This window comes from Dendrobates tinctorius, unplaced genomic scaffold (genome assembly GCF_039654945.1).
Source record: "Dendrobates tinctorius isolate UK_male_01 unplaced genomic scaffold, ASM3965494v1 ptg000224l, whole genome shotgun sequence".
In the NCBI taxonomy this organism is placed as follows: domain Eukaryota; kingdom Metazoa; phylum Chordata; class Amphibia; order Anura; family Dendrobatidae; genus Dendrobates; species Dendrobates tinctorius.
Window position 1 is genome coordinate 8,480,001 of NW_027361891.1, and position 26,240 is coordinate 8,506,240.

The 26,240-nt window shown below is 42.8% G+C and overlaps 1 protein-coding gene across 4 annotated transcripts in view; it reads right to left on the minus strand.

Moving 5' to 3' along the window:
* Window positions 1–21,206, minus strand: part of CPSF6 (cleavage and polyadenylation specific factor 6) — an 81,978-nt gene extending 60,772 nt beyond the window's left edge. For 2 of the 4 annotated variants that reach the window (XM_073555496.1, XM_073555494.1), the window contains exons 1-3: window positions 21,019–21,206; window positions 5,872–6,081; window positions 75–178 (exon numbers count right to left, since the gene is read on the minus strand). In XM_073555496.1, coding sequence (XP_073411597.1) covers window positions 75–178; window positions 5,872–6,081; window positions 21,019–21,078 — 374 coding nt within the window. In that variant the 5' untranslated portion in view covers window positions 21,079–21,206. The remainder of the gene's footprint in view (window positions 1–74; window positions 179–5,871; window positions 6,082–21,018) is intronic. The other 2 variants (XM_073555497.1, XM_073555495.1) reach the window with 1 other exon arrangement.
* Window positions 21,207–26,240: the final 5,034 nt, after the last annotated feature.

Below are 26,240 nucleotides of genomic sequence, written 5' to 3' on the forward strand. Positions count from 1 at the left end.
TATCGAGAGCTGAAAATTACACTCCATATCAATTTTCATTGAGGTGTATATTTTAATAGAATGTTTCAACTCACCCTTTCGACTGGCCATTTGCACGATTTTCATAAAATTTTATTTCCAAAATATCATTAACACCCAGAGAGTGAACAGCATCAGTCAAGTCTTCATCCGTTGTCCACTAAAAATAGGAAAAAGCACAAACTTTAGATTCAAGTAGAAATACAAATGTTAAGGTGCATACAATGATAGCTGGAGGCTGAATACAAGCGTATGGGGCCTTAAAGTGGATCTGTCATCTGATTCATGCTGCCCAAACTGTGGGAAGCAGGAGTCAGAGCTTTAGGCTTCGGTCACACTTTCAGTATTTGGTCATTATTTCACATCAGTATTTGTAAGTCAAGACCAGGAGTAAGGCAAAAATCCAAGAGTGGTGCACATGTTTATAGCATACTTTTTTTCTGATTGCTCCACTTCTGGATTTGGTGTACAAATATTGATGTAAAATACTGACCAAATACTGATAGTGTAACTGTAGCCTTAGGGTACCTTTACACTTAGTGATGCACTAGCGATCCCGACAACGATATGACCCGGTCAGGATCGCTGGTGTATCGCTAAGTGGTCGCTAGTGAGCTGCCACACAGGCAGATTTCACCAGCGACATAGCAGTGGTCGGAGGTCGCTACTTACCTGTCAGACGCGGCGATTAAGACGTCCTCCCACCTGCGTCCACGCGTCGCCACAGCAGGAAGCGGACGACGAGAAACAGCCCAGGACGTTCTCGCACGATCAGTGATAACCAGCGGGGAGCCGGTCAGAGGTATCACATGTAGCGATATCGCTAACAATATCGCTGCTGCGTCACAAAACCAGTGACGTTATAGCGATATTGCTAGCGATATCGCTATGTGTAACGGGCCCTTTAGGTGCATGATCGCAGCCAGGCATGTTTTTAATTGAATTCTATGATAAACACTGGCTTCCTTGAAAATCTTGGAAGGGGAGCAGATGCTTAGCCAGGAGTCAGCAGTAAGTTAAAGACTGTACTTTCACTTGTGAGAATGAAGTTCTGTAGGAATCCCATTTTTTTTGCTTCAGACACTAAAATGATAATATATTTGCGAATATTTCATTATAAAAGGCAAAATTTAAATATACATGTAAAAACATTTTACAAGGGATTGTTCGCTCAATAAAATTCCAATTAACACACCATGCAAGGCTTCACGAATGTCAGTGGTTGACAGACATGTTTGGCAGTAATATTTAGGCACAAAACGTTTTACATTTTACTTAAAGCAATATTGGAATTGATGTATATAATATTTGCACAGTGGTGTTACACAGAATTTTTATATGGAAGTTTGTGTACTTGCACCTGCTTATTCATTTGATACTAAATTAACTGACCAACTATTAATGATAAACAGTATTTTTCCTTTATTATCTGCATTGTGCGTGGAGCGAAAGGCTACCTCCAAGGCCTTGTACCCTAAATACTCCCATCTCTATATGACTGTTTTTAATAATAGCAAAATATATCTGAATCCTATGTCATTTGAGGTCTAGGCACAGAGGTGAGTCTTTTTTGTAATATTGTCTTGCCATTAGCAGTTGGGCTCACACACTGATGAAAAACCTCACTTTTTTAACTTGTGTACCAACAGTAGAATTCATATATTTGACAATTGCAGGGTGCTGTTGCTTGGAATTTGTAGTCCCAAAAAACACATAAAGGGAACCTGTCACCAAAGCAGAGCCGGGGGCACGGGTCACCAGGGCTGTGGAGTCGGTATAAAATGGACAGACTCCTAAAATATATAAATTGGGCACAGTAGTTCAATGCAGTTTGTGGGGAATATTTTTTTCATAAGGATTTGGGAAAGTTATGAAATGTCCTATAAATGTCTGTCCTATTCCCGATCAAAGGTCTAGACTTAAGGCCCCGCCACACTTAGCGATCTCGCTAGCGAGATCGCTGCCAAGTCACAATTTTTGTGACATAAAAGCGATCTCACCAGCGAGATCGCTGTGTGACAGCGATCAGCGACCAGCCCCCCTGCCGGTATCGCTGATCGCTGCAGGAAAGGCGAGGACTTTTTTTGGCGCTGGTCTCCCGCTGGCCACCACGCAATGCTGCATGTGACAGGCGGGAGACCAGCGATCTGCTGGTAATTAATGTACACTTCGGGTATCCAACGGACGCACGTCCCTTGGATACCCGATGTGTACGTTAGTTACCAGCTTCCTGCAACAGCATGCTGGTTACTAACGTGCACAGCGACGCCGGGCGCTGCTGTGCTGATGAAGCTGTCTGTTTTGACAGCTCACCAGCGATCACATAGCGATTCACCAGCGATCCTGACACATTGATATCGTTGTCAGGATCGCTGGTGAGTCGCTATGTGTGACTCCAGCCTTAGCTGAGAGGAATCTGTGCTGCAGTTTATGCTTATGATAAGTAGTGAAGCTCCTCCTCTACAGATAAGGGGAAAAATAAACACAGGGAAAGAATGCCTGTATTCATCTCAGAACTTCTGGAGTGAACAGGAAAGCAGAATTAAGGTAAGTACTTCTTAACCCCTAAGGGTGGTTTGCACCTTAATGACCGGGCCAATGTTTACAATTCTGATCACTGTCCCTTTATGAGGTAATAACTCTGGAACGCTTCCATAGATCCCGATGATTCTGACAACATTGTTTTTTTCGTGACATATTGTACTTCAAGTTAGCAGTAAAAATTCATTCATATAACTTGCGTTTAATTGTAAAAAAGACAAAAAAAAAAACAAAACGGAAATTTGGCAAAAATTTTGCAATTTTCCAACTTTGAATTTTCATGCCCTTAAATCACAGAGATATTACACACAAAATACCTAACATTTCCCACATGTTTGCTTTAGATCAGCACAATTTTGGAACCAAATTTTTTTTTTGTTAGGAAGTTAAAATGGTTAAAAGTTGACCAGCGAGTCCTCATTTTAACACCATTTCTTTTTAGGAACCACATCACATTTGAAGTCACTTTGAGCGGGTCTATATGATAGAAAATACTCAAAAGTGACACCATTCTAAAAACTGCACCCCTCAAGGTGCTCAAAACCATATTCAAGAAGTTTATTAACCCTTCAGGTACTTCACAGGAATTTTTTGAAAGTTTTAAAAAAATAAATAGAATTAACATTTAACTTTTTTTTCACAAAAAAGTTAATTCAGGTCCAATTTTTTTTTATTTTACCAAGGGTAATAGGAGAAATTGGACCGCAAACGTTATTTTGCAATTTGTTTTGAGTATGCTGATACCCCATATGTGGCGGTAAACCACTGTTTGGGTGCATGGCAGAGTTCGGAAGGGATTCAGGGAAGGAGCGCCGTTTGACATTTTCAACGCAAAATTGGCTGGAACTGAGATCGGACGCCATGTCGCATTTAGAGAGCCCCTGATGTGCCTAAACAGTGGAAACCCCCCACAAGTGACCACATTTTGGAAACTAGACCCCCCAAGGAACTTATCTAGATGTGTGGTGAGCACTTTGAACCCCCAAGTGCTTCACAGAAGTTTATAACAGGCAAAGGAGGAGGAAAGAGCGCCTCAAACGTCAGTTACAAGATATTTTGTAAGTGACAAAGTTACTGTAACAATGACAGCAGATGTGTTTAAAAGACAGCTCATCGAGCTTGTTGTGAAGGACAGTGTACCATTATTATTTGCACGACCAGCTTTTACAGCTCTTAATTGAGAAATGGCCCGCAAACTTGGTGTTTCTCTGGAAAGAGAAAGTATTAGAAACTTAGTGACTGAAGCCCTTAACCAAAAGGAAGAAGATCTTAAAAAGACTCAAGAGATGCTTTGTATTTCTTTAAATGGATGCCTGCACACGTCACAGAGTGAACTATTTTGCTATCAACGTTCAATATGTTTGTGACAACAAAAAAATTATTACTAAGACACTGGCAGTAAAAGATACTAAAGCTTATCACAGCAGCCAGTTTCTCCAGACTTAGTGGAGAAAGTTATGCAAGATTATGAACTCAAAAAAGAACAGGTCCTTGCTATTGTAACTGATAATGCTTCAAACAAGATAAGTACAATTAAACAGATGAATGAGAATAATGATGGTGAACAGCAGCTAGAAGAACATTTCACATTCAGTATGTTGTAGATGGAAGGCCACAGGCCTGTTCCTATAACGGAGGACCAAACAGATATTACTACAGAAGAAAAGCAAAATGATTCTTTACAATTAGATGATCTTGTTGAAGCTGCTTCACACCTCTTTCCTATTCATCACATGCGCTGTATTGTGCACACACTGCAGCTGGCAATAAGAGATAGTCTGCAAGAGGCACATGCTGGAACTCAGATTAGCAAAGTGTGGAAATTCGCTGTTGCTGCCAGAACCCCTGAAATTGATTCCATCTTGAAGAGACGTGCTGGAAAAGGGGCAAGTGTGGATCAAGCCACTAGGTGGGGCAGCACCTATTTAATGATTGAGCGATTGCATAAGCTAAAACCCTTCATTGTAGATATGGACAACCCTCAGGTAACACTACATGAAGGTCAATGGACACTGGTGGCTGAATTGAAGGAATTGCGTCATCACCGATTTACAGTGACTAAAAAGTTACAAGCTGAGGATTTAACTCCTAGCATTTTTATAAAGGAGTGGATGAACTTGTTGTTTTGCCTGTCCCAAAGAGGTTTAATCGTAGACGGCATTGCTGCTTCAATGAAATTGAGAGAGACACTGCTATTAGAAAATTAAATTCTTCTGGCAGCTGTTTATGTGGACCCGAGTCATCGTATATTGCTGGATGATCAACAGCTTACTAAAAGAAAAGAAGCTCTGAGGTAGCAGTTAGGTTGAGTGGGCTACAAGACTGCCAAAAAAAAAAAAAAAAAAAGGACTCGGGACCTGCCAGTTATGCTGATGTTGCCGTTCCTTCATCCTCATCAGATGAGGATTTTGATTTTGACAAGTATTTGGACGACATGGAGCTGGCAAAGCGTTGCCGCAGGGAAAAGAGATTCCACTCCCATAGAAAACAGATTGACCATATTTCAGCAAAATTTTTCACTTGCTCTCAAAGAAGTAGAAGAGTTCAATCGTTCATCAAAACTGACTGTGCACGAGGCAATTCCTTTATACCCTGAAATTGTTAGAGATGTTGCCTATGTGGTTACTGCTTTGCCATCAACCCTAGTGTAGAGAGGTTATTCTCTAGCCTTAAAATAATTAGGTCACATTTGAGGTCATCTATAAAGGAGGATCTGATGGAGGCGATACTATTTCTCAGAACAAATTCATAGACTGCACAAATATTATTCAGTACGTTTTTGTTGAAAATATTTTTTTTCCACTTTCTACAGAGTGTATAATAAACTGTAAATATGCAAAGATTTTTTGTTCTTAAGATGTATTCCAAAAAATATATTTCATGTTCTATCTAAATTGCTTGATTATTGTATCATGATAAAGATTAAAAGCCTGATGTTACCATTTTACTACAGTAAATTTATCACTTAAACATGAGCCATGTATGAGGGTGTCGGAGTCATGGGAATTGAGGAGTTGGGAGTCAGAAATTTGGCATACCGACTCCACAGCCCTGCAGATAACATCGGCCTTTTTGTATACTCAAAGCGTGGGGACTGAAACCGCAACACTGCAGGGGGAATAAAGTTAATTTTCTCCAGTGTCTGGCTAAGTGCAGGTGTCGGGCAGGTTAGCAACGCTGTTGGCGTGCAGATTAACCACATATCTGCATGTTAATAGCATTTTTTTCTGGTGACAGGTTCCCTTCAAAAACACACTGATTGTACTTCCATTGAGGCTGGAAAAGTCTATTACTCAAGACAAACATACTTACCCATGTTAGATTTCCAATATACAGAGCAATTCTTTTTCCTGGATAAGTAAATATAACACTGGATGCTGACCCTTTCACTATATCATCAGGGACAGTTGCTGCAAGGTTGTCCATATAGTCTCGATCTTCAGGAGCATCTCCATTATTTGCAGAAGGGGAGATGACATCTTCATATAGCTCAATCTGCTCATGTGCCCCATACTCTGCTTCCTACAAGGAAAGAGTACTTACACTTAGAGTGAATCAGCTGGTAGAGATACACATTTAAAAAAAAGGACACTGAAAGCAATAGAAAACGAATGGTCTCTGAAAAAAAAAAAAAAAGATTAAATTCGCTTCGCCATTACTAGGCTAGGCTTAATACAAGAATTAAAGGGTTATTCTCATTATAAATAGTTATTAAAAAAACAGGTGCTTCCCACAAAATAAGAATATCAAAAAGTTAATATAGCGTTATTACAGAGTGATTTATTTTCAAGTGTTTATTTCTGTTAATATTGATGATTATGGCTTACAGCCAATGAAAACCCAAAAGTCATTATCGGTAAATTAGAATACTTTATAACACCACCATGAAAATTTATTTTATTATCCGAAATGTTGGCCTACTGAAATGCACCATATTTTGTGTATTAAAAGACACACCCCAAATTTTGAGGAGCAAAATAGGAAATTTTTTTTTTTTTTATAAAATGATGGTGCTTCTTATAATCCATGCATCTTATTGCTTACCGGGGGTGGTGGCTGCGGTGAAGTGGGGTCCCAGGGTCGCTGCTGGAGGAGACAAGAGTGGAGGGTTGCTGCAGGCTGGGATGAGGGGGTGCGCCACTGCGGGTGTTTGGTGGCATGGGGGATATGCCAATATTTTGTGAAATCACAGAGCCCCCGCACTTACATGGTTTACTGTGCAGTGGACAACGGGAAAATGGCTACCGGGGTATGCACAGATGAAGATCTCGGCACCAACACCCGCAGCGGCGCACATCAGAACACCCCCTCATCCTAGCCTGCAGCAGCGACCCTGCTCCACTGCAGCCGGTAAGGTATATCCGTATTATAAGGCGCACCCCCATTTTCCCAAAAAATTGTGGGGGAAAAAAGTGCGTCTTATAATCCGAAAAATATGGTATGTTCAGTAAATGCACTCAATCCTTGATCGGGGCTCCTTTTGCATCAATTACTGCATCAGTGCGGCATGGCATGGAGGCGATCAACCTGTGGCACCGCTGAGGTGTTATGGAAGCCCAGGTTGCCTTGATAGCATCCTTCAGCTCATCTGCATTGTTGGGTCTGGTGTATCATCTTCCTCTTGACAATACCCCACAGATTTTCTATGGGGTTACGGTCAGTTTGCTGGCCAATCAAGCACAGTGATACTGTTGTTTTTAAGCCAGGTATTGGTACTTTTGGTGGTGTGGAGATGCCAAGTCCATGTGGAGAATGAAATTTCCACCTCCAAAAAGCTTGTCGGCAGAGGGAAAATGAAATGCTCTAAAATTTCCTGGTAGATGGCTGCGCTGACTTTGGTCTTGATAAAACACAGTGGACCTACACCAGCAGATGACATGGCTCCCCAAACCATCACTGCTTGTGGAAACTTCACAGTAGACCTCATCAGGGCTGTGGAGTCGGAGTCGGAGCTCGTTTTGGTGGAGTCGCAGTCGGTATGAAATGGACCGATTCCTAAATTATATATTAAATTGGGTACAGTAATTCAATGCAGAATGTGCTGAATATTTTTTCCATAGGAATTTGGGAAAGTTATGAAATGTCCTATAAATGGCTGTTCTATTCCTGATCTAAGGCTACATTCACACACAGCGGTTTTCCTGCTTTTTTTGAGGATACGTTTTTCAGCTACAAAAGCAGATCAGCTTTTTAAAAAACCGCATCACCTGAAAGGTTTTTGAGCTCACAGATAATGTTTTCAATAGCATATCATATTCATATCTTATCTGTACCAAAAAGAATGAAAACCAGGTAGCACATAAACTAACACTCCTTTTTTTTTTTTTTTTTTTTAGCACCAGTCAGGTACACCCGATAGCTACCCAAAAGGACGCCCAGGACAGGCATTGCTCGTCATCAACATCAATTGATAGTTGAAATAGACTGCATTCATCACCACATCTTCCTAAGGTGTAGGCATTATTTTCAAGTGTAGGGGTGTGCAGTATGAGGTTCTGCCCTCCCCCCTTGGTTTGATCTTGGCTACGCCCATGGTGTGAATGTAGCCTGAGGATCTAGGGTTTGTCTTAGCTGAGATAAGTCAGTGTTTATTTATATATATATATATATATATATATATATATATATATATATATATATATATATATATATACACACATACACACACATACACAGTGCCTACAAGTAGTATTCAACCCCCTGCAGATTTAGCAGGTTTACACATTCGGAATTAACTTGGCATTGTGACATTTGGACTGTAGATCAGCCTGGAAGTGTGAAATGCACTGCAGCAAAAAAGAATGTTATTTCTTTGTTTAATTTTTTTTTAAATTGTGAGAAGTTTATTCAGAGGGTCATTTATTATTCAACCCCTCAAACCACCAGAATTCTGTTTGGTTCCCCTAAAGTATTAAGAAGTATTTCAGGCACAAAGAACAATGAGCTTCACATGTTTGGATTAATTATCTCTTTTTCCAGCCTTTTCTGACTATTTAAGACCCTCCCCAAACTTGTGAACAGCACTCATACATGGTCAACATGGGAAAGACAAAGGAGCATTCCAAGGCCATCAGAGACAAGATCGTGGAGGGTCACAAGGCTGGCAAGGGGTACAAAACCCTTTCCAAGGAGTTGGGCCTACCTGTCTCCACTGTTGGGAGCATCATCCGGAAGTGGAAGGCTTATGGAACTACTGTTAGCCTTCCACGGCCTGGACAGCCTTTGAAAGTTTCCTCCCGTGCTGAGGCCAGGCTTGTCCGAAGAGTCAAGGCTAACCCAAGGACAACAAGGAAGGAGCTCCGGGAAGATCTCATGGCAGTGGGGACATTGGTTTCAGTCAATACCATAAGTAACGTACTCCACCGCAATGGTCTCCGTTCCAGACGAGCCCGTAAGGTACCTTTACTTTCAAAGCGTCATGTCAAGGCTCGTCTACAGTTTGCTCATGATCACTTGGAGGACTCTGAGACAGACTGGTTCAAGGTTCTCTGGTCTGATGAGACCAAGATCGAGATCTTTGGTGCCAACCACACACGCGACGTTTGGAGACTGGATGGCACTGCATACGACCCCAAGAATACCATCCCTACAGTCAAGCATGGTGGTGGCAGCATCATGCTGTGGGGCTGTTTCTCAGCCAAGGGGCCTGGCCATCTGGTCCGCATCTATGGGAAGATGGATAGCACGGCCTACCTGGAGATTTTGGCCAAGAACCTCCGCTCCTCCATCAAGGATCTTAAGATGGGTCGTCATTTCATCTTCCAACAAGACAACGACCCAAAGCACACAGCCAAGAAAACCAAGGCCTGGTTCAAGAGGCAAAAAATCAAGGTGTTGGAGTGGCCTAGTCAGTCTCCTGACCTTAACCCAATTGAAAACTTGTGGAAGGAGCTCAAGATTAAAGTCCACATGAGACACCCAAAGAACCTAGATAACTTGGAGAAGATCTGCATGGAGGAGTGGGCCAAGATAACTCCAGAGACCTGTGCCGGCCTGATCAGGTCTTATAAAAGACGATTATTAGCTGTAATTGCAAACAAGGGTTATTCCACAAAATATTAAACCTAGGGGTTGAATAATAATTGACCCACACTTGTATGTTTAAAATTTATTAAAATTTAACTGAGCAACATAACTTTTTGGTTTGTAAGATTTATGCATCTGTTAATAAATCCTGCTCTTGTGTGACGTTTGAAGGCTCTAACTTATTTGCATCTTATCAAACCTGCTAAATCTGCAGGGGGTTGAATACTACTTGTAGGCACTGTATATATATATATATATATATATATATATATATATATATATATATATATACACATACACACACACACATCAGGGCTGTGGAGTCAGAGCTCATTTTGGTGGAGTCGGAATAAAATGGTCCGACTCCTAAAATCTAATATATAAAGCTCAAAGTGTGTATGTATGTATGTATGTGTGTATGTCCAGGATAGGCATCCGCACCGTCGCAGCTACAGCCACACAGCTTAGGACGCTCTCGGGGTCCAGACGTGTTGTGAGGCGAAATTTTAACCCCGCGCGCTCCAATTAACCAAACAATTTTGCCCCTATCTACATACTGGGGGAAAAAGTGTGTGTGCGTCAAGCCCCGCCCCTCATTATGTCATAATGCCCCTATTTGCATACTGGGGAAAGTGTGTGGGTATCAAACCCCGCCCCTCATTATGATGTGTCAATGGTTGCCATGGCGACGCTGATGTCATCATAGGTTGCAAGCCCTGCCGCCGCTCATTATGATGTCATAATGGTTGACTATGGGATGGAGGATGTGTGATGGGTATATGGGCACTGGACTATGGGATGGAGGATATGTGTGATGGGTATATGGGCACGGGACTATGGGATGGAGGATGTGTGATGGGTATATGGGCACTGGACTATGGGATGGAGGATGTGTGATGGGTATATGGGCACGGGACTATGGGATGGGTATAGTCCCGTGCCCATATACCCGTCATACATATCCTCCATCCCATAGTCCAGTGCCCATATACCCATCACACATCCCTCCATCCCATTATGATGTCATAATGGTTGACTATGGAATGGAGGATGTGTGATGGGTATAAGGGCACTGGACTATGGGATGGAGGATATGTATGACGGGTATATGGGCATGGTACTATGGGATGGCGGATATGTATGATGGGCATATGGGCATGGGACTATGGGATGGAGGATATGTATGACGGGTATATGGGCACGGGACTATTGGATGGCGGATATGTATGATCGGTATATGGGCACGGGACTATGGGATGGAGGATATGTATGATGGGTATATGGGCACAGGACTATGGGATGGAGGATGTGTGATGGGTATATGGGCACGGGACTATGGGATGGAGGATGTGTGATGGGTATATGGGCACGGGACTATGGGATGGGTATAGTCCCGTGCCCATATACCCGTCATACATATCCTCCATCCCATAGTCCAGTGCCCATATACCCATCACACATCCCTCCATCCCATTATGATGTCATAATGGTTGACTATGGAATGGAGGATGTGTGATGGGTATAAGGGCACTGGACTATGGGATGGAGGATATGTATGACGGGTATATGGGCATGGTACTATGGGATGGCGGATATGTATGATGGGCATATGGGCATGGGACTATGGGATGGAGGATGTGTGATGGGTATATGGGCACTGGACTATGGGATGGAGGATATGTATGACGGGTATATGGGCACGGGACTATTGGATGGCGGATATGTATGATCGGTATATGGGCACGGGACTATGGGATGGAGGATATGTATGATGGGTATATGGGCACAGGACTATGGGATGGAGGATGTGTGATGGGTATATGGGCACGGGACTATGGGATGGAGGATATGTATGATGGGTATATGGGCACGGGACTATGGGATGGAGGATATGTATGATGGGTATATGGGCACGGGACTATGGGATGGAGGATGTGTGATGGGTATATGGGCACTCGACTATGGGATGGAGGATATGTATGATGGGTATATGGGCATGGGTCTATGAGATGAAGGATGTGTGATGGGTATATGGGCATTCGACTATGGGATGGCGAATATGTATGATGGGTATATGGGCATGGGACTATGGGATGGAGGATGTGTGATGGGTATATGGGCACTCGACTATTGGATGGCGAATATGTATGATGGGTATATGGGCATGGGACTAAGGGATGGAGAATATGTATGATGGGTATATGGGCATGGGACTATGGGATGGAGGATGTGTGATGGGTATATGGGCACTCGACTATGGGATGGAGGATATGTATGATGGGTATATGGGCACGGGCCTATGGGATCGTGGATATGTATGATGGGTATATGGGCACGGGACTAAGGATAATTATAATTTGATATAACTAATCACAGTTAGTTACTATGCCCGGGCAGCGCCGGGCTCTTCAGCTAGTATATATATATATTAACTGAAGAGCCCGGCGTTGCCTGGGCATAGTAACCAACTGTGGTTAGTTATAACAAATTATAATGAACATATTGCACATAAAAACAGTGCATCTAATCCTATCCTGTGTGATACTGACTGCTGAGCCGTGTATCTAATCCTATCCTGTGTGATACTGGGCTCCCCCTGCAGTCTGTGTTGGCACGGTAATAAATTCTGTTATTTCCAGCTTTACAGAAGGATGATAACACCATAGAAATGATAAGAATAGGCCTCAGTTACCACAACTGTCTACAAAGAAAACTGTTGCTGATAGCAACCAATCACAGCTCATTTTTCATCTTTTAAACAGCTCTGGGACAGCATGGCGAGTTTTGAATGGTGACTTTTGTGTTTCGACTTATGTGGAGAGGTTGGTGTATGTGTGGTGAAATGTGTGCTGAGGGTGGTATATGTGTTGAAGCACGTGGTAGTGTGTGGCGCATCTTGTGTGTGTGTTCATATCCCCCGTGTGTGGTGAGTATCCCATGTCAGGGCCCCACCTTAGCAACTGTACGGTATATACTCTTTGGCGCCATCGCTCTCATTCTTTAAGTCCCCCTTGTTCACATCTGGCAGCTGTCAGTTTGCCTCCAACACTTTTCCTTTTATTTTTTTCCCCCATTATGTAGATAGGGGTAAAATTGTTTGGTGAATTGGAACGCGCGGGGTTAAAATTTCACCTTACAACATAGCCTAAGACGCTCTCGGGGTCCAGACGTGTGACTGTGCAAAATTTTGTGGCTGTAGCTACTACGGTGCGGATTCCAATCCCGGACATACACACACACACACACACACACACACACTACGGTACATACACACATCCACATTGAGATTTATATATGCATGCATACATACGGTATACACACAGAACAGACCAAAAGTTTGGACACACCTTCTCATTCAAAGAGTTTTCTCTATTTTCATGACTACGAAAATTGTAGATTCACTCTGAAGGCATCAAATCTATTAATTAACACATGTGGAATTATATAATTAACAAAAAAGTGTAAAAGAACTCAAAATACTGTATGTCTTATATTCTAGGTTCTTCAAAGTAGCCACCTTTTGCTTTGATTACTGCTTTGCACACTCTTTGCATTCTCTTGATGAGCTTCAAGAGGTAGTCACCGGAAATGGTTTTCACTTCACAGGTGTGCTCTGTCAGGTTTATAATTGGGATTTCTTGCCTTATAAATGGGGTTGGGACCATCAGTTGTGTTGTGCAGAAGTCTGGTGGATACACAGCTGATAGTCATACTGAATAGACTGTTAGAATTTTTTATTATGGCAAGAAAAAAGCAGCTAAGTAAAGAAAAATGAGTGGCCATCTTTACGTTAAGAAATGAAGGTCAGTCAGTCCGAAAAATTGTGAAACCTTTCAAAGTGTCCCCAAGTGCAGTAGCAAAAACCATCAAGCACTACAAAGAAACTGGCTCACATGAGGACCACCCAAGGAAAGGAAGACCAAGAGTCACCTCTGCTGCGGAGGATAAGTTCATCCGAGTCACCAGCCTCAGAAATCGCAGGTTAACAGCAGCTCAGATTAGAGACCAGGTCAATGCCACACAGAGTTCTAGCAGCAGACATCTCTACAACAACTGTTAAGAGGAGACTTTGTGCAGCAGGCCTTCATGGTAAAATAGCTCCTAGGAAACCACTGCTAAGGACAGGCAACAAGCAGAAGAGACTTGGTTGGGCTAAAGAACACAAGGAATGGACATTAGACCAATGGAAATCTGTGCTTTGGTCTGATGAGTACAAATTTGAGATCTTTGGATCCAACAACAGTGTCTTTGTGCGACGCAGAAAAGGTGAACGGATGGACTCTACATGCCTAGTTCCCACCGTGAAGCATGGAAGAGGTGTGATGGTGTGGGGGTGCTTTGCTGGTGACACTGTTGGGGGATTTATTCAAAATTGAAGGCATACTGAACCAGCATGGCTACCACAGCATCTTGCAGCGGCATGCTATTCCATCCGGTTTGCGTTTAGTTGGACCGTCATTTATTTTTCAACAGGACAATGACCCCAAACATAGCTCCAGGCTGTGTAAGGGCTACTTGACCAAGGAGAGTGATGGGGTGCTACGCCAGATGACATGGCCTACACAGTCACCAGACCTGAACCCAATCGAGATGGTTTGTGGTGAGCTGGACCGTAGAGTGAAGGCAAAAGGGCCAACAAGTGCTAAGCATCTCTGGGAACTCCTTCAAGACTGTTGGAAGATCATTTCTGGTGACCACCTCTTGAAGCTCATCAAGAGAATGCCAAGAGTGTGCAAAGCAGTAATCAAAGCAAAAGGTGGCTACTTTGAAGAACCTAGAATATAAGACATATTTTCAGTTGTTTCACACTTTTTTGTTAATTAAATAATTCCACATGTGTTAATTCATAGGTTTGATGCCTTCAGAGTGAATCTACAATTGTCAGTCATGAAAATAGAGAAAACTCTTTGAATGAGGTGTCTCCAAACTTTGGTCTGTACTGTATATATGTAATCGATCTTACATAGTGTATTACATATTTACAATTTATTACAGTTTTTTGTGTTCTAAAGTTGTATTCCAATAAATATATATGTTCTATCTAAATATCTTGATTATTGTATCATAAAAATGATTAAATGTCTGATGTTCACATTGTACTACAATAAATTTTTCACTTAAATATAAGCAATATATGTGGGAGTCGGAGTCGTCGAGTCGGAGTAAGGGAAATTGAGGAGTCGGAGTCGCAGGTTTGGCTTGCCGACTCAACAGCCCTGGACCTCATGCAGCTTGGATTGTGTGCCTCTCCACTCTTCCTCCAGACTCTGGGGCCTTGATTTTCCAAATGAAATTCAAAATGTACTTTCATCTGAAAACAACACCTTGGACCACTGAGCAACAGTCAAGTTCTTTTTCTCCTTGGCCCAGATAAGATGCTTCTAGCGTTGTCTATTGGTCATGAGTGGCTTGACACAAGAAATGTGACACTAATAGCCCATGTCATGGATACATCTGTGTGCGGTGGCTCTTGAAGCAATGACTCCAGCAGCAGTCCACTCCTTGTGATTCTCCCCCAAATTTTTGAAAGGCCTTTTCTTAACAATTCTTTCAAAGTGCAGTTATCCTGATTGCTTTGCACCTTTTTCTAACACACTTTTTCCTTCCACTCAACTTTCCATTAATATGCTTGGATACAACACTCTGAACAGCCAGCTTCTTTAGCAATGACCTTTTGTGGCTCACCCTCCTTGTGGAGTGCGTCAATGACTACCTTCTGGACATCTGTCAAGTCAGCAGTCTTCCCCATGATTGTGGAGCCTACTGAAACAAACTAAGGGACCTTTTTAAACAATTAGGAAGCCTAATTTTGTGGGTGTTTGTTAATTATTCTAATTTACTAAGATAATGACTTTTGGGTTTTCATTGGCTATAATTCATAATCATCAACATTAACAGAAATTAACATTTTAAATCGATCTCTCTGTTTGTAATGATTCTATATAATATACAGTGCCTACAAGTAGTATTCAACCCCCTGCAGATTTAGCAGGTTTACACATTCGGAATTAACTTGGCATTGTGACATTTGGACTGTAGATCAGCCTGGAAGTGTGAAATGCACTGCAGCAAAAAAGAATGTTATTTCTTTGTTTAATTTTTTTTTAAATTGTGAAAAGTTTATTCAGAGGGTCATTTATTATTCAACCCCTCAAACCACCAGAATTCTGTTTGGTTCCCCTAAAGTATTAAGAAGTATTTCAGGCACAAAGAACAATGAGCTTCACATGTTTGGATTAATTATCTCTTTTTCCAGCCTTTTCTGACTATTTAAGACCCTCCCCAAACTTGTGAACAGCACTCATACATGGTCAACATGGGAAAGACAAAGGAGCATTCCAAGGTCATCAGAGACAAGATCGTGGAGGGTCACAAGGCTGGCAAGGGGTACAAAACCCTTTCAAAGGAGTTGGGCCTACCTGTCTCCACTGTTGGGAGCATCATCCGGAAGTGGAAGGCTTATGGAACTACTGTTAGCCTTCCACGGCCTGGACAGCCTTTGAAAGTTTCCTCCCGTGCCGAGGCCAGGCTTGTCCGAAGAGTCAAGGCTAACCCAAGGACAAAAAGGAAGGAGCTCCGGGAAGATCTCATGGCAGTGGGGACATTGGTTTCAGTCAATACCATAAGTAACGTACTCCACCGCAATGGTCTCCGTTCCAGACGAGCCCGTAAGGTACCTTTACTTTCAAAGCGTCATGTCAAGGCTCGTCTACAGTTTGCTCATGATCACTTGGAGGACTCTGAGACAGACTGGTTCAAGGTTCTCTGGTCTGATGAGACCAAGATCGAGATCTTTGGTGCCACCCACACACGTGACGTTTGGAGACTGGATGGCACTGCATACGACCCCAAGAATACCATCCCTACAGTCAAGCATGGTGGTGGCAGCATCATGCTGTGGGGCTGTTTCTCAGCCAAGGGGCCTGGCCATCTGGTCCGCATCCATGGGAAGATGGATAGCACGGCCTACCTGGAGATTTTGGCCAAGAACCTCCGCTCCTCCATCAAGGATCTTAAGATGGGTCGTCATTTCATCTTTCAACAACACAACGACCCAAAGCACACAGCCAAGAAAACCAAGGCCTGGTTCAAGAGGCAAAAAATCAAGGTGTTGGAGTGGCCTAGTCAGTCTCCTGACCTTAACCCAATTGAAAACTTGTGGAAGGAGCTCAAGATTAAAGTCCACATGAGACACCCAAAGAACCTAGATAACTTGGAGAAGATCTGCATGGAGGAGTGGGCCAAGATAACTCCAGAGACCTGTGCCGGCCTGATCAGGTCTTATAAAAGACGATTATTAGCTGTAATAGCAAACAAGGGTTATTCCACAAAATATTAAACTTGGGGTTGAATAATAATTGACCCACACTTGTATATTTAAAATTTCTTAAAATTTAACTGAGCAACATAACTTTTTGGTTTGTAAGATTTATGCATCTGTTAATAAATCCTGCTCTTGTGTGAAGTTTGAAGGCTCTAACTTATTAGCATCTTATCAAACCTGCTAAATCTGCAGGGGGTTGAATACTACTTGTAGGCACTGTATGAGTTTCACTTTCTGTATTGAAGAGCCTAAATAAATTAACTTTTTAATGATTCTAATTTTGTGAGAAGCACCTGTATCTGTTCTCAGGAAGTGAGCTTACCGGCCACCACAGCGGTAGCCAGTCTCCAAGTCAAGGAGCACAATGCTATGTCTAGGCACGCATTGTGTTTGTAGAATTGTTGGCTGCATATGCCCAGGAGGTATGCGCCCAACAGTGTCAGGATGGATACCAAGGCATTCGTACACCATTGACAGTTCCCCAAAGTGCCAATCGGTGCAGTTCCCAAGAGATGGACCCCTACCAACAAACAGGTGATAACTTGTTTTAACTGGAAAACCCCTTTAAGAATGTGTGACAACAAAAATAAATAAATAAAAAGACAAGTCTATCCATCTCTACTTTTTTGCAGCGATGATCAATGAGGGCAAATCTATCTTTATGACACACAAGGCAAGTTTCTTCCTGTTAAAGGGAACCTGTCACCCCCTCCAGGCATTTTTAAGTAAAAGAGCCACCTTGACAGAATGCAGCATTAGTGCTGCACAAGGTGGCTCTTAAAAACGCCTGCGGGGGGCGACAGGTTCCTTTTAAGGCAGAAAACTTCTCCTGAATAAGTGTACATCTCCAAGGGTTGTATCTACAGCTGGATTTCCCAAAGAGACAATAGGAAAAAAAATGCCTTAAAGTTAAAATAAAGGCAGATTCAATTTAAAAAATTCAGCATATTTCACAATTTCCACTGTCACCTTTTAAAGGGAACCTGTCACCAGTGAGACATGGGCATCACCTTTCAGGGCTGATATACAGCATTCTATAATGCTGTATATCTGCCTCCAACCCAACCTGTAAGAGAAGAAAAAGAGCTTTTATTATATTCACCTGCGGGGCGGTCTGGTCTGAGGGGTGTCGCAGGTCTTGGTCTGGCACATCTCATCTTCTTGCAATGCCGCCCCCCTGCTTGCTTTGTGTGGATGACGCGTCCCTCCATCATCCACACAGTCTCCTTGACACCGCGCTCCTGGACAGGCGTACTTCTCTGCTTTGTTGAGGGCACAGCAAAGTACTGCAGTGCGCAGGTGCTGGGGCTCTTTGATCTTTCCCAGCGCCTGCACACTGCAGTACTTGGCTCTTCCATCAACAGGACATAAAAGTACACCTATGCAGGAACATGATGCTGGGGAGACTGTGTGGATGACGCAGGGACGCATCATCCACACGAAGCAAGCAGGGGGGCGGCATTGCAAAAAGATGGGAGGCGCCGAACCTAGACCTACGATACCCCTCAGACCAGACCGACCCGCAGGTGAATATAATAAAAGCTCTTTTTCTTCTCTTACAGGTCGGGTTGGGGGCAGATATACAGCATTATAGAATGATGTATATCAGCCCTGAAAGGTGATGGCGGTATCTCATATCAGCCAAACCTGGTGACAGGTCCCATTTAAGCTCTTTTAGCAAATGTATTTTGATGTCATCCTATGGCAGATAGTTCCAGTCTCACTGCTCTTACAGTGAAGAATCTCCCTTTAAGCTTGTGTAAAAACAGTCTTGCCTCTTAATGTAAGGAATGCTCCCATTTATAGCTATAGCTGTTCAGTCATTGACCACTTTGTCAGACTTTCTAAATGTAAGTGACCATCAGAAAAATCTGCCAATCTTCTACACTGTATGCTAGGAAGTGACTATGTTAACATGACACCAATTGTCATACATCAATAAGGCGCCGAAAAATGGGAAGGAAAAAAAAAAGTTATGGAACTACAGCTTCTTCACAGTTCCATTCAAAATTCTGCACGATTCTATTCAAACTTGTAGATAAGACATTATGAAATTAAAGGTGACCTTGTTTTTGCTCCAAGCATATGTAAAAAAAATTACAGTAAAAGATTCACTTAAAAATTCGTAATACAGAGAAAAAAAGTCAAAGAGGTTGACTTTTTAAATTAAAGGAGCACTACAGGGATTTTTTGACTCTCCCATCTATTAGTAATGTGTGTGCAGTGTCTTGAAATACTTAAAGTGCCGTTTCCAGCAGCGCCCCAGCATCACCTGACCGTATTTGCAACCAGTGTCTTCTGTGAGGAATGGCGGTTACTTTCTTAATGCAAGTCAATGAGACTCAGAACAAGGCTTTCATTCCGAGTCTCACAAACTTATATTAATAAAATATAAAAACTGTTCTCTACTGCATATAGCGGACACTGTGTGGTTGGGTAGGTCACAATTTCAGTCACGTGACAAGAGCGGAACAACACTGGAAACAGCAGAATATGGCGACTGGTGTTTATTGAAAGACAATATCTGCAGACATTACTATTAATAGAATGTAAGATAAAAAAAACAAATACATATGTTTGGATAATGTTTGTTATTCTCATAGATTGTAAACTTGCGAGCAGGGCCCTCATTCCTCTTGGTATCTGTTAGGATCTATGTGATTATTGTTATGCTGTAATATCTATTGTCTGTACAAGTCCCCTCTATAATGTAAAGTGCTGCGGAATATGTTGGCGCTATAGAAATAAATTATTACAAATTCTGCAACTGGCACCACTGCAGCCCTGAACTAAAAATAAAAAAAACACTGGAGTGATGCTAGTATTACAATCACCAGCCGCTGTCTTCAGCTACTCCCCATGATGCCACCCTGTGAAAGCAACTTTATTGTCTTACCAGAAGTCAGGGGAGAGGGTCACAAGCTATGAAAGCCACGTCATGGCGCTCATCGCCTTACATTGTGTAGTGACCGCCACTGGAGTGATCAGGGAGGTCTCAAACCGCAAAAGATGACCGGAGCGGCGCCAGTAAGGCTGTGTTCACACTTCAGGATTTTTCACGTTTTTGTTACTTTTTTCCGCGGTAAAAACACAACAAAAACGCATACATTAACCATCCTATTATTAGAATGAAATCTGCAATTTTTGTGCCCACTAAGCATTTTTTTCCGCAAAACTAAAAACACACTGCAGAAAAAAAAACGCAGCATGATCATTAATTTTGGAGAAAATCTGCGGATTTCATTGTATTAGGATGCTCTGGAAAAAAAAAAAAAAAACGTAAATAAAAAATTGCGGATTTCCTGGGAAGGAGTCCGGTTTTTCTCAGGAAATTTCTGCATACGTGGGCACACAGCCTAACAGATGAAGATGGCGGCTGGTGAGCATATTACTAATGACAAGGGACTTAGACTTATCGTAAAAGAAGGAAAAAAATGAAGGCATCCTGCTTTAAACATTTTGCACCCACTGCCTTCTATAGTCAAGTGTTGCACTGTCTAATGCAGATTGCAGAGTGAGTTAACTGAGAATCGATCAGTGAGCTCATCCTGAAGATGCAATGGGAGAGGAGTTTGGAACTTATCTGTCTTTTTCGGAGCTCCTATCAGCAGTTGAATGTGCAGGGTAACAAAAGATCCTGTAAAAGCTAAAAATTTGCCAAAAAAATTTAAGGAAACCCAACTGTAAAAACTATTTTTAAACCTAAATACATGGATTTAGAAGAAGAAAAAATGGTGCGTGGAGCGGAACAACCCCATTAAAATCAATAGGATCCTAGACACATACACTCCACGGCCCTCTTACATCACTGGAGATTCCATGTAAGAAAGCAAACGATGCCCTCTATTTCCCGGGTGCAGCAGAGCGGCCCCGCATTGTTATTACTGAGCCCAGCGGAGGGGCGGGGCCGGAGCCAGGACGCGCGGCCTGCTCACACACGAGGCCTGCACAAAGGGAAGCCAATGTCTGCACACTGCGCCCCGGCTGCAGGCGAGCGCTCAGTCACACACCGCAGCACCACACCGCTCACAGAAGAGCCGCACCGCGCGCCGTTCTCGCCCTCGTACACATAATAGACCCGGCCGGAACGTCGTAAAAAGAGCTCGCACCTGGTTAAACTCCTCTCCTACGTCCGCGTAAATATCTATGTGATCTACGCCGTCCGCCATCTTCCTCCGCGGCTCGCCCTGCAAGCCAGTCACGGAGCACCGCGAGCTGGGCGACTAGAGGGAGTGAGGAGAACCAAGCGGGAAAGCGTGCGTCACTTCCGGCTCAGGGGCAGGACGTGCGTAGTTCGAAAGGAAGGGGGGGGGGGGTGTTTGAATTCAGAAAACTTGATTGAACACTCTCTGTCCACCCAAAGCAGAGTAGTCAGTAGACATGGGGTGCCATGTGTAACTACAGACAGGGCTGAGGTCACACACAGTGTGTTACAGTAAGATGGGAGTACTGAAATGAGCATCGCAAGTAACTGCGGACTGGTGAATCCTCCACTCACACTCATCATATGCTGTGAGGATTTGCTAGTGGTGAGACCCAGAGGTCATGTGACCACAAGTATGTGGTCTGCATAGTCTGCCACCTTCCGACTAGACTGGCGCTTCCTTGTTCAATGCTAGCATACCCCGAGGCCACTCACGTCTAGTTGGAATGCAGCCGGGAGGATGCGTATCGCATGCTTGCAGTCAGGGCCGGTTTTAGACAAAGTGGGGCCCCAAATGCTAACATTGTAAAATCATACATTTAGGTTACATTACTGTGGCCCCCATATTCAGGGGCCTTATATCGGCGACGGGTCTGCCACTATTAGCATTACACAGAAGCGTTGCTAGGGTCAGAAAAGATTGGAGGGCCCAAGCCCCAAAGACAAAGAGTTGTCCCCCAACCCCCTCTTAACTTTTTTTAACACTGCAGATAACACAGCAGGGCTCCCAACCGTCCTGGATCCAGCGGGACAGTCCCGATTTTGACACTCCCACCTGCGGGATTGTAGTTTTCCCGCACTGCAAATCAGCCGCCACGCCCACCTGTCATTTCAGAAGGGACTGTGTACCGATCACCATACAATTCCCTCTATGCACAGCACACTCCAGAACAGAAGCCCTAACCGGCTCACGTGACCAGTCACATGACTGTGACCTCATCCTATGTAACACCAGAGAGAGCAGTAATAACTCTCGGAGAACAGATAATATAGTAGATGTCACCTGCAGTCCTATGTAACACCACAGATAGTCTTACTCTGAAACGCTATGGCTATATTCACTTGCATTTTTTTCTGTCTTGAATGCAGCAGCCAGGATCATATTCCTCACCAATCGTTACACCGATGCCTCTACCTTGTGCCAGTCATTACACTGGCTACCCATCCACTCCAGAATCCAGTACAAACTTATTACCCTCACCCACAAAGCTCTTCATTGCTCAGCACCACCCTACATCTCCTCCCTTGTTTCAGTATACCATCCTACCCGCGCCCTCCGTTCTGCTGATGACCTGAGGTTATCATCCTCAATAATCAGAACCTCCCACTCCCGTCTCCAAGACTATACACGTGCTGCGCCAATTCTTTGTAATGCACTTCCCAGGTCAATACGATTAGTCCCCAATCCCCACAATTTTAAGCGTGCCCTGAAAACTCATTTATTCAGACTGGCCTACCGCCTCAACACATTAACCTAATCTATCCCTGTGTGGCACAGCCAAAAGTTTTTTACCATAACCAAGTTCCCCGCATCATGTTCCAACATGCTTTATGCATCCATTAGCCCTCTGTCCGTACTGTTACACACATAACATTATGGCTGGTCCATACAATCAGGGCAACTGTTACCACCCACCTTTCGTGTCTCCCTTTTTCCCCTCATAGATTGTAAGCTTGTGAGCAGGGCCCTCATTCCTCTTGGTATCTGTTAGGATCTATGTGATTATTGTTATGCTGTAATGTCTATTGTCTGTACAAGTCCCCTCTGAAATGTAAAGTGCTGCGGAATATGTCGGTGCTATAGAAATAAAATTTATTATTATTATTATTCAGTAGCCAAAACCTGTTCTATTGGCAGTAAAAATGTTGCTTTCAAAACACCTGTTTTTCAGCTTGTTTTCGGGTGTTCTTTACACTTTTTTCAGCTTTTTTTAAAGTGAGGATGTTTGCTTTGTCTACAGTATGTTTAAGGCCACGTTCACACGTTGAGTATTTGGTCAGTATTTCACATCAGTATGTGCAAGTCAAAACCAGGAGGGTGAGAAATCCAGAAGTGGTGACGTGTTTCTACTATACTTTTCCTCTGATTGTTCCACTGCTGTTTCTGCATTACAAATCCTGATGTGAAATACTGACCAAACACTGAACGTGTGAACGAGACTTAATAGTTTAATTCACCAAAACCACTTTAAAAATTGCAGCGAGAAATGCCGTTGCAATATCTGCAGCTTTCTTTTTTATATTCTTTCATTGCTTTCTACGGGGGAAAACACACTGAAAGAAGTGACACGCTGCAGATGTAGAAAGTGCTACAGTTCTGAAATTCAGTCAGAAAAAAAACAAGCGCATGCAGGAGATTTTGGAAATCTCATATGTTTTGCTGGCACTTTATTAAGCAGCTTTTGGCCATGTTCATATGCAGAATTTCTGCAGCCTTTTCTTCTGCAAATAAGAAGTTTACAGCATTTTACAGCACAAGCAAAGACTGAGATTTTCAGAAATCTCCCGCACCCTTTTATTTTCTGACTGAATTTCACAACTGGAGTGTTTTTGAAATCTGCAGCGTGTCCCTTCTTTCAGCAATTTTTTTCACCCGTAGAAAACAATGAAAAAGTTTTAGAAAAGCTGCAAATGTCGCAATGTTGTTTTTCACTGTGTTTTTGGTGACTAAAATGAACTTTATTAAACATGTACTGTAGACAAAATGAATACTATCCAAAAAAAAAACAGCAAAAGCTCTAAGGGTATGTGTCCACAATCAGTATACTCTGGATGCTGCATACATCCGCAGCATCCAGCCCGCAGTGGCCAGATGTTACAGCATAGTGGATGGGATGAACACATGTGGAATCACCTGCGTAAGATGGCAGCACTTTAGACGGAGCACATGTCCGCTGCGTCCAAAGTGCTGCCATTTCCGGATCGTCTGCACATACCCTAAAAAACGGGCGTTTTGAAAGCAGTGTTTTTATTGCCAAGAGAGCCGGCTTTGGCAGCAAAAAAAAAATGCACCAAAAACGCTGATTCAAATGCACACCTGTACTATTACTATATATATATATATATGGTTTACCCTTATTATTTCACATAGGAATTCATTTATTTCTATATCATAAATCCCCTGATTCAGCAGACAATATCCCTGTCTTGTGTCATCCAGACAGTAGTGACAGGAGGTCGCCCTGTCACATTACAAGCAGTGATTAGTGACTGTGGTCAGAGCTGATGCTGATCGCTGCTGTATGTGGCTCTGAATCCTGATCCTACAGCAATCAGCACAGAGCTCCGGACCACAATGAGTAAATCACTGCTCTCTGACCTGTTATTGCTGCTCTTACCAGGTTCTGAGGCTTCACTTAGGCATATCCATTCTCAGGACAGTGCTAGGAGCAGCCATGATCAGGACTCAGGAGGAGACATACAGAGCTTCAGGCATCTTCCTGGCTGTCACTGTGCTGTAATCGGCCCCTCCCCCTCACTCTCAACTTTTAACCTAACTGCAGGGAGAAAGAGACAGGGGGGCTCAAGGGGCTTTGCGAGAGACACTCCAAGACTTCAGAGCAATGCACAGCATTATTCACTGCTGTACACCCTCTGGGCACTTGATAAATGGGCTGCAGATGCAGGGGGCCCCTTTTGTAGGTGGGGGCCCCAAGCATCTGCCTGGTCTGCCTGTCCCAAACGCCGGCCCTGCTTGCGGTCACATGACCTCTTGGTCTCACCGCCAGCAGTGGAGAATCCTCTGTGAAGTATCAATGCCCAGAGTGCATGATTCTCCAGCTCCATATGATTATGGTGATAACATAGTTTAACAAAGAGTCAAAGATATCCAGCGTTGGGTGGGATGGCTAAAAATTAACTTTTATTATATAGTTACTTTAAAAAGATAGAAAAAATGTTCTACATACTCATAATGGCAGGCATAGACACCATATAGGCAGATGAATGCGTTTCGACGTCTTTGTAAAGATCCAACTTGTTATTTTCTATCTTTTAAAGTAACTATATAATAAAAGTTAATTTTTAGCCATCCCACTCAATGCTAGATATCTTTAATTCTTCGTTGCACTTTCTGGTTGCTACGCCTGGATCCGTGCAAGGTGCTGGGCTAATCATAAGGGATCACTGCGAAGGCTATGGTAAGCTGACTACATTTTTGCATATAGCATAGTTTATTTATGTACGTATTGTTTTTTTTTTTACTATTTTAGTGGTGAAAAAAATTTACAACATTTTGGAAAAAAAAAAAAGTTTGTGCCACTAATTATACAAGATCGAGATCTCTTTTTCCCTGGGAATGTGTGGTGTGATGGCTTGTTTTTTGCTCTCTGAGATGATGTTTTCATTTATACCATCTCGGAGTACACACTATGTGTTGAATGATTTTTATTGGATTTTTATTGGAGGGTGTAGTGACAAAACAAAAAACAATGGTCCTTTTGACATTTCAATTTTTTGTTCTTTGTGACATTTACCATACAGATGAAACAATTATATACTTTTATAAATTGCACTTTTATGGATGCTACAATGCCAAATATGATTTTTTTTTCCTTTGGTAAAACGCTGGAAAAACAATCAGCACAATAGGGTCTTGTCTGAGTGAAAATAGGTATTTCGAAGGCAATGGTGCTCACCTTGTGTGACCATAACCACTGTAAAATCTCAAAGCTGCACTAGACCCACGGCTAAGGTATCATCAGAACTGGAATGAAAGGGTTACTTCTGCACTGTCAGTATTGATGATGAAAGAAGAGGACGGTATCTAGGAATGCTGTTTATTAGTGAAACAGCACAGATATGATAAAATGGGCTATAAAAAGCCCTAGCCAGCTCACCAACCAACAGTCGGAGCACGGAACCTCGTCTGGACTCCAACGAATCGTTGATTGAAGACAAAGAAAAAAGGGGATTGTTCCAGCTGCTAAAAAAATTCTGCTTTATTTAAAGTTAAAAAAGTTAAAATTCAGTATGACAGCAAAACGGGTTTCTCCTCACCAGCGAATAGATGTGCTGAGGGCCACTAAACAGTACCCCTCAGCACATCTATTTGCTGGTGAGGAGAAAGCCGTTTTGCTGTCATACTTTTTTCTTGGTTTATTAGTGAACCTGCAATCTGAGCGCTTC